Source organism: Macaca mulatta, chromosome 20 (assembly GCF_049350105.2).
Source record: "Macaca mulatta isolate MMU2019108-1 chromosome 20, T2T-MMU8v2.0, whole genome shotgun sequence".
Lineage (NCBI taxonomy): Eukaryota > Metazoa > Chordata > Mammalia > Primates > Cercopithecidae > Macaca > Macaca mulatta.
The window spans coordinates 20708722-20717624 of NC_133425.1; the positions used below are offsets into that span (position 1 = coordinate 20708722).

At 41.0% G+C, this 8903-nt stretch overlaps 1 protein-coding gene across 5 annotated transcripts in view; it reads left to right on the forward strand.

Annotated features, from left to right (window-relative positions):
* Positions 1-8903, forward strand: part of ACSM3 (acyl-CoA synthetase medium chain family member 3) — a 68558-nt gene that overhangs the window by 57704 nt on the left and 1951 nt on the right. For all 5 annotated transcript variants that reach the window (XM_077986434.1, XM_077986435.1, XM_077986437.1 and 2 more), the window contains 3 exons: positions 3993-4094; positions 5413-5540; positions 5648-5747. In XM_077986434.1, coding sequence (XP_077842560.1) covers positions 3993-4094; positions 5413-5540; positions 5648-5747 — 330 coding nt within the window. The remainder of the gene's footprint in view (positions 1-3992; positions 4095-5412; positions 5541-5647; positions 5748-8903) is intronic.

Below are 8903 nucleotides of genomic sequence, written 5' to 3' on the forward strand. Positions count from 1 at the left end.
ACTCAGAAGGCTGAGATGGGAGGATTGCTTGAGTCTGGGAGCTTGGGGCTGCAGTGAGCCATGATCACACTACTGCACTCCAACCTGGGCCACAGAGCAAGACTTTGTCTCTAAATAAATAAATATTAACCCATTGAATTTCCAGAAGAAACCCTATGAGAAGCATACTAATATTAGAACCATTTTACAAATGAGGCACAAAGAGGTAAAAGAACTTACCAGAGGTCACACAGCTAATAGCTGCTAGAGTTGGGCTTCAATCCCAAATAGTCTGGTTCCAATATCTGCACTCTAAACTACAACACAACACTGTCCTCTCAGGCGAGGTAGGTCAAGACCTTCTGAGGAGGTCAACTAGGCCCAAAGAGGCTTCAGTTTACAGTGGCTGCAGCACTTTCCCTCTCTGCTCCCAAGCCTGCCTGGCCATTTCCAGTCTTTCTGTATCCACTGCCATTGCTACCACTCGATGCCTAGGAGGCATTCCAATTCCCCATCAGCAAACTTTATATAGGGTTAAAATTGTTCTCTGATCAACCCAGCTTCAAAGCTGGGTGTAGCCAAAAGAACTTACACTAATTTAGATACTCCTTAACTTATGGTAGTGTTATGTCCCAAAATAAAGTCATCATAAGTTGAAAACATCCTAAGTCACAAATGCATGGCTGACTGGGAACTGTGACTTACTGTTGCTGCCCAGCATCTGGAGAGAAGGACGGTTTCAACTGAATGGTTATCTCTTTCACACCATTGTAAAGTTGGGAAATAGTAGGTTCAACCCATCTTAATTCAGAGACCCATCTGTATGTTAAGAGAGAGCAAAAGCAGCAAAAATATGGATGAATTAACAGAGTACAGCTCTTAGATAAATGTTTCCCAAGCTTATTTGATCATAAACATCATATGGGTATGTATTAAAAATACTAATTATCAGGCCCCTGGAGAGACCAATTCAATAGATTTGGAGTGGGACTCTGGAATCTGAAATCTTGTGATTTTAACAAGCACCTCCAGGTCGTTTTTAGGATCAAGTAAGTTTGAGAGAGTTTAGATGAACTTCATTGCTGTTGTAACTCTTTATAGAATAAACCCAATCCTGGGTTCTTTCTCTCACTTTAACCTTGCTATGGGAACCTTGTCTCAAGATAGGATAGCCTAGTGGTTCAACTGTATCTCTGCTATTCACTAGCTGAGTGTCTGTGGGTACATTGTTAAAGCTCTCTAAGTTCCAGTTTCCTAATTTGTAAAGTTGGGACTAGAGGGACCAACCTGTCTGTTTGCCTGGGACTTATCTGGTTTTAGCACTTAAGGCAATACATCATGAAGAACCAATCCCCTACAACCCCTCACCACTTCAGTCCCCAGATGGTTGGTAACCCAAATAATAACAGAACTGATTTCATAGGTTTCTTGTGATGATTAAAGGAGACAGTATGTTTAAAGAGCATATCAGAATGCTTAGTATGTAATGAAGATCCAAAAGATGGGTGCTGTTATTTACCTCTCCCTCACATTCCTCTTTGAAAAGCTTCTCTAAGAAAAATTGGTAGGAGAGCCCTAGTTGCATTCCATAAACAGGCTTAACAATAGTTTGTTGGTTTAACAGGCTACCTTAGGTTGAAGAAAGAAATATTGATAATTAAGCACGCTCATGTCTGCATTACAGGGAAGTTGATATGTAACACAGCAATGTTCTTTTTCTTCCTCCCTTAATAGCAATTCCCAATATGCATGGCTATCAGGGTCTTACAGGCACAGCTGTACTCACAGTGATCCCAACTGCAAGGTACCCCCACCTGTTCCACATTAAGTTGAGCCCAGTGGTTTTCTAGAGCAGCTATCTTTGAATGCAAATATGATGAGGCTGAGAGGAAAACAGTACTCTGCCTGCATCCCCACTCATTTTTAACTCTTTCCACGGGCCGTTATTACTGGGCTTCTTGTTCCTTAGCTAAGAGCATCTGCAGTAACATTCTGGCATCTGGGGATGTGTTCCAATAAGGTGAATATTCCTACAGCTTCAAAGCCCAAAGTTTATACTCTTCTTTGTTTGCTTTTAAATACTCATAATTTTCATGTATAAACATTTTAAGACCCTATGAACAATGAGGAACATGATTCTCCCCAGACACAGAAGATTTTTTCTATATTCCCATCTATTAAAATCTGTGATAAGTACCTGGAACTTTTAAAATACTTCCTTTCCGTCAATAATTCCTTCATACCTGGAACCACATATTTCTTTAGATCACTGGGTGGGAATTTATATTTTTTTTATTTGCAAGAGCTTAAAGAGAAGTTTTTACACTTAGAATTCCTTTGCCATTTAAGTTTCTCAATCAGCACATAAGCCCCTTTCCTTTTGGAAAGTGCTAGATAAGTATTATACTTATTCTCCATGCAGGCCACACCTCAGGTTTGAAGGTATCTGGAGAACATATATAAAAGCAGAATTTTGATACTTAGAAACAGCTAAAAGTCATTTAGAGCAAATTCTGATATATAAAATCAGCAATCAACTTGAGAAATGCTAATCTGATTTTTTTAAATTGGATTAAACTCTCTGGAGGCATTGCACAGAGGAATGTAATGATTAAAAGCATATGACCTGGAGTGTAAGTGGTGAGATTTGGATTCCAGCTCAGTCATGCACAGTGTTAAACTCTCTGCACCTCAGTTTCCTCATGTGTAAAATGGGCATAAAAGTTCTAACCATATAGGGCTACAGTAAGGAATAGGTACATGTAAAGTACTTAAAGGTTTAGCATTGATTACTTAGCATGTAGTAAGTACTTAATAAATGCTAGTTACTGTTAGACACTTCAGGGAATGATGAGGATTGGAGAGAGGGTAAGAGAGCAAGGCTGTGGCTTACTCAGCATTGTCAACCAGAGAATATTCCCCTTTTCCTGTTTACTTATATTGGGCTTCCGAAGTAAGGTTCTGTAGGTTCCACAGCTAAACAAAGTTTGAAAACCAGTAATGAAGACATTTATTTATCAAAAGGAAAAGATAGACCTAGTACTAAATGATAAAAACAGGTTGACAAAACTGTATATTACAAAGCAATCCTGTTTTTCTTTTTTTTCTTTTTTTTTGGAAATGGAGTTTCACTCGTTGCCCAGGCTGGAGTGCAATGGCATGATCTCGGCTCACTGCAACCTCCCCCTCCCGGGTTCAAGCAATTCTCCCGCTCAGCCTCCCAAGTGGCTGGGATTACAGGTGCCCGCTACCATGCCTGGCTAAGTTTTCTATTTTTAGTAGAGATGAGGTTTCACCATGTTGATCAGGCTGGTCTTGAACTGCTGACCTCAGGCGATCCACCCACCTCGGCCTCCAAAGTGCTGGGATTACAGGTGTGAGCCATCGCGCCCAGCCAGCAATCCTATTTTTCTATTTGTCTACATTGTCTCAAAGGATATTACCAAAATTAGATTATTGCTGGATGGTAAAATTAAAAAAAAAAAATTTATCCTTATTTCACATGTTCATAACCTGTATTTAATATTTTATGCAATAATAATTTAAATAAATATATTTCTCTTAGGAATTTAAAGTATATTTAAAATGTTTTTTGGGCCAGGTGCAGTGGCTCATGCCTATAATCCCAGCACTTTGGGAGGCCAAGGCTGGAGTATCACTTGAAACTGGGAACCAGCCTGGGAAACATAACAAGACCCTCATCCCTACAAAAAATAAAAATAAACATTAGCTGAGCATAATGGCATGTGCTTATAGCCCCAGCTACTTGGGAAGCTGAGGTGTGAGGACTGTTTGAGACCAGGAGTTTGACGCTGCAGTGAGTTATAAGCTATGATTGCACCACTGCACTCCAGCCTGGGTGACAAAGTGAGACCTTGTCTCATACACACAAAATTTTTTTTTAAGTCTTCGTTTTTAAATGGCAAAAGCCAAAACAAACCTTGCAAAGTTAATATTTAAGCTGTGACATTAAACAAAAATTTCCTTAAATAAATCGTTCTATTTTATCCTAGATTGTAGATGTAAATGGCAATGTTCTACCTCCTGGACAAGAAGGAGATATTGGCATTCAAGTTCTACCTAACCGACCATTTGGCCTTTTTGCTCATTATGCAGTAAGTGACTTACTAAATAATCTCTTATTTTCTATTTTATTTCTCAAGTGCTTGGTAATGATCCCTGTTTGCCACAAAACATACCTAGGATAGATACTTGACCCTTTCTTGACAGATTGGTTGTCCTGAATAGTAATCCCAAAGACAAGAAATTGAAGAAATACCCAAATTCTTGCTGAAGAAAAGCATGCTGGTCTCCTGAGGCTAGATCACTGTTCCAGGTCCATGAAGGCAAGAGGAAGGGACCCTAGAAAGAAGATGGCCTCTTATCATCCCATGATCCTCTCATTTATCAAACAAAACCCGCTCATTTTCCTGAAATCCAAGTAGTGCTCTTTCTTTTCAGGAAGAGTGAGAGGGACAGGGGATGCGGGGGTGGTGGGATTAAGCAAATGTCTTTCACGAGAGGCTTTCTAAGCTCCTTACTGTTTGTAAGAATATTTTCATCTCTAATCACGGTATACAAATTAGAGCAAAGTCTCTATCATATAATAAAAGATCCAGATGCTACTTGCCCGTGTATTTTATATAATTTAACAGTATCTTGTTCATTTCTCTTATGTCAGACTTGCAGAACCAGTTCTATTATTGTGTAAAACAAAACAAAACACAAAAACAAAACAAACCTGTCTGCTCTTTATTAGGTGTCAGTGCTTTCTTTTGACTCCAAGTATTTACTTCTCTCTTTTCCTGCCAGCATTATATATTAATCAGTTAGCAAAAGACTTAATTTAGTTTACTCCTCTGAGCTCCTGCAATATTTATTTTGTAATCTAAGAAAAACCTTAAGATGGAAACATGCCTAATCTTTGTAACTGTAGTTTACCTTTCTTCTGTTGGGCTAGCTCCATGCTGGAATTTCATCCTTATTTTCACACTCTATCTCTTCCTAACTCTAATGCTTCTCAAAGGAGCCAAACTTTTCTGCTTCCTTGAACATTTAAAAATGCAACTAAGGGCTGGGAGTAGTGGCTCATGCCTGTAATCTCAGCACTTTGGGAGGCCAAGGTGGGCGGATCACTTGAGGTAAGGAGTTTAACACCAGCCTGGTCAACATGGGGAAACTCCATCTCTGCGAAAATATACAAAAATTAGCCAGGCGTGGTGGTGCACGTCTATAGTCCCAGCTACTTGGGAGGCTAAGGCAGGAGAATCGCTTGAACCCGGGAGGCAGAGGTTGCAGTGAGCCAAGATCGTACTACTGCACTCCAGCCTGGGTGATAGAATGAGACTCTGTCTCGGGGAGAAAAAAAAAAAAATTCCAGTTGACCAGAGGAGTTGGATTCACAATAATAACAAAATGCTATTTGCTTTGCAGGATGATCCTTCAAAAACAGCTTCAACTCTACGAGGCAATTTCTATATCACTGGGGACAGAGGGTATATGGATGAAGATGGGTATTTTTGGTTTGTTGCAAGATCAGACGATATCATATTATCCTCTGGGTAATTTTCTTTTCCATATGTGCATATTGTCTGTGTTAACTGGTGATCAGTGTTCTAGAGTGAACCTGTCACTCACCTGTATATATTCCTGCCATGTGTGTTTCTAGTTATCGAATTGGACCATTTGAGGTAGAAAATGCCCTGAATGAACACCCTTCAGTTGCAGAGTCAGCTGTTGTCAGCAGCCCAGACCCCATCAGAGGAGAGGTAAAAGAACTGATTCATGTCAACTTTATAATTTGTTGGCAATTTAACACATACTTACGAACAGTAGCTCAATGAAACAGAATTAACCAAATGATTCATTCACTAAATATGCAAGTCAGATAGAAATACGCTAGTCAGAAAGAACTGCTACAAAATAAGATTGAATTATGAGTTGTAGCTCTGATCCTAACAGACAAACAAACAAAATAAGGCTGAAAATATGTACTGGAAAGAATTTGAATTCCTTCCATGGTGGACTAGGGCAAAGATGGTGTGAATGTCAGGCTCACACCAGGATGGGGTGACCAAAGGCAGCTGGATAGGATAAAGTTGTTACCCAGAAGGTCTGGAAACCAACAAGGTCCCTGGTGTAGTGAGGGAGAATGGGCTGGCATCAGATGTCAGAAGTGGGAACCAGAGGCCAGAACTGAGGTAACCATAAGCAGTCTGGGTAGGTAAATAAGTAGAGGTTTCAGGAAGTAAACTCTGAATAACACCGGAGTCCTGAAAGCCCATTCCTATTGGGGCTGACCACACAGTATTTTGGCTTGAAAGTACCATGCCAGGCAGCCTCCTGTATTTTGCCTGTATGTCTACAACATGCCCCTAGGGTTTCTCTAGGCGAGTTACGAGTTCCCACAAGTATTTCTTCAATCCATGTCACTTCTAACACTGAACCCAAGTTTTGAAGATGATATTCATGTCACTACAAATCCAGAACTTTCTGTACCATGTATTCAAGCTCCTTATCTCAAATCCTAGGTATAGGGCTTCAAGCACAGGGCACAGGGCAGAGTTAGAAGGTATCCAATCTCAGGGATGAAATAGGTCCTCAAGTTTAAGGCAGGCTGGGCATGGTGGCTCACACCTGTAATCCTAGCACTTTGGGAGGCTGAGGTGGGTGGATCACCTGAGGTCAGGAGTTTGAGACTAGCCTGGTCAACATGGTGAAACCCTGTCTCCACTAAAAATACAAAAATTACCCAGGTATGGTGGCGCATGCCTGTAATCCCTGCTACTTGGGAGGCTGAGGCAGGAGAATCACTTGGACCCAGGACGGGGAGGTTGCAGTGAGCCAAGATTGTGCCACTGCGCTCCAGCCTGGGTAACAGAACGAGACTCCGTCTCAAAAAAATAAAAATAAAAAATAAAAAAGTTTAAGGTAAAAATGGGAGATGTGCATGTTACAGTGGAGGGTGGATCTCCCCCAGGAATGATTCCCCTAACTGATCTTTGATGCCAGAAGATACCCTGTAAGTCCTCCTGGATGGCCCAAAGTTGTTCCAGATATAGCCCAGTGGCTGGGAATTGGTAGTTTGTCAAGTTGCTAGGATAACAATCGCTATTTACTGTGAAAGGATATATTCCAGGCAGCTAAGCGCAGGGGAAATAGTCAGTGATTACTGGCTTGTCTCTTTGCCCTGAACACCCCCGGCAAGGTTTCACGAGTCTTAGCTCTTCCTGTACCTCTCCCCTACCATCAGTCATCATCAGTTTTACCCACCTCAACAGGTGCTTACTTGGGACAGGATGGTAGCTGAGCCTTTCGGAACAGGGTTGGCTTGGCAGCCACTTGATGTCCTAGAGTACAGTATAGGAAAGATCTATAAGTGGGTTGTGGGCCCCTCACAGCTCTGGGGTCTTGGCATAGGGCTTGGATTAGTCAGAGTGAGGGGGAAAGTGTGGCCAGTTTCCCAACAGTGGTGGGCTGCAGCATTTCCTGGTAGAAGATGTGAGTGGGTGTCTCAAATGAGGTGTGCATGAACAAAACGGCCATGTGCTCCGTGCCTCCCTTTCTGCTGCCAGGCCTATTCTAGCTGGGTTAGGTCCTTCTCCAGGCTGGGTCTCGCCAGGCAGGGTAATTGGGTAGCAAGTTCCAGAATTGATTAAAAAGAATATTTGGATCTGAAATACCATTTTAACATTGGAATGTGAAATAAAGACTTGAGGAATATTTGTGTAGATCACTAGGTTCTTAAATTTTTGGGATCACATACCTCTTTGAGAATTTGAAGAAAACCATAGGCCACTGTTAAGACTTATGCAATGATGGAAATGTTCTATATTTGCACCATCCAATGTGATAGCCATGCATGGCTATCAATCACTTGAAATGTGGCTAGTGTGACTGAGAGTATTTAATCTTATTTAATTTTAATTGATTTAAATTGAAATAGCCACACGTGGCTAGTGGCTATCATATTGAATGGCACAGCCATAGACTTTTCTCAGAAAACTACAAGATTTTGCAGAATTTCAGAGAGATTTGAAGCCCACTTATGCATTCTGGGTTAAAAAATAAGACCCAGGCTGGGCGCAGTGGCTCAAGCCTGTAATCCCAGCACTTTGGGAGGCCGAGACGGGTGGATCACGAGGTCAGGAGATCGAGACCATCCTGGCTAACGTGGTGAAACCCCGTCTCTACTAAAAAAATACAAAAAACTAGCTGGGCGGGGTGGCGGGCGCCTGTAGTCCCAGCTACTCGGGAACCTGAGGCAGGAGAATGGCGTGAACCCGGGAGGCGGAGCTTGCAGTGAGCTGAGATCTGGCCACTGCACTCCAGCCTGGGCGACAGAGCGAGACTCTGTCTCAAAAAAAAAAAAAAAAAGACCCAAACTTCTTGTAATTCTACGACTACAACTAAGAGCTAATGTTTTTGATGACTTACTATGTGCCTGGCATTATACATCTATGCTAATTCATTTAATCATCATAATCTCTTTTACAGAGAAGGAAACTGAGGCACAAAGAGATTACCTAACTTGTCCAACATTACATAACAAACTGTGACTTGAACCCAGCTGTTCTGACTTCAGAGTTCATATTCTTACCCATGTTAGGTTGTTCCTTGTTAATTTAACATTTTCTGTAGTAGTTTAAAAATATAAAGAAGACTTTATCCAAGTTGTAGGAATCGTCAATATGTGAACCAGTATTGCAGTTTTTAAAATAATTTACCTTTGAATGACTCACTTATAACAAGCATAATTTTTTAATTTGTAAAAATGTTGTTAATGCAGCATTATACAATTTTGACATTTTATAAAATGTCAAACAATGAATGGAACAAAATTATATCCATAGACACACACAGACACAAGGGTTCACAACTGCCCCATGATACATGTAAATTAAAAATGTTCAAGTGTTGTTGTT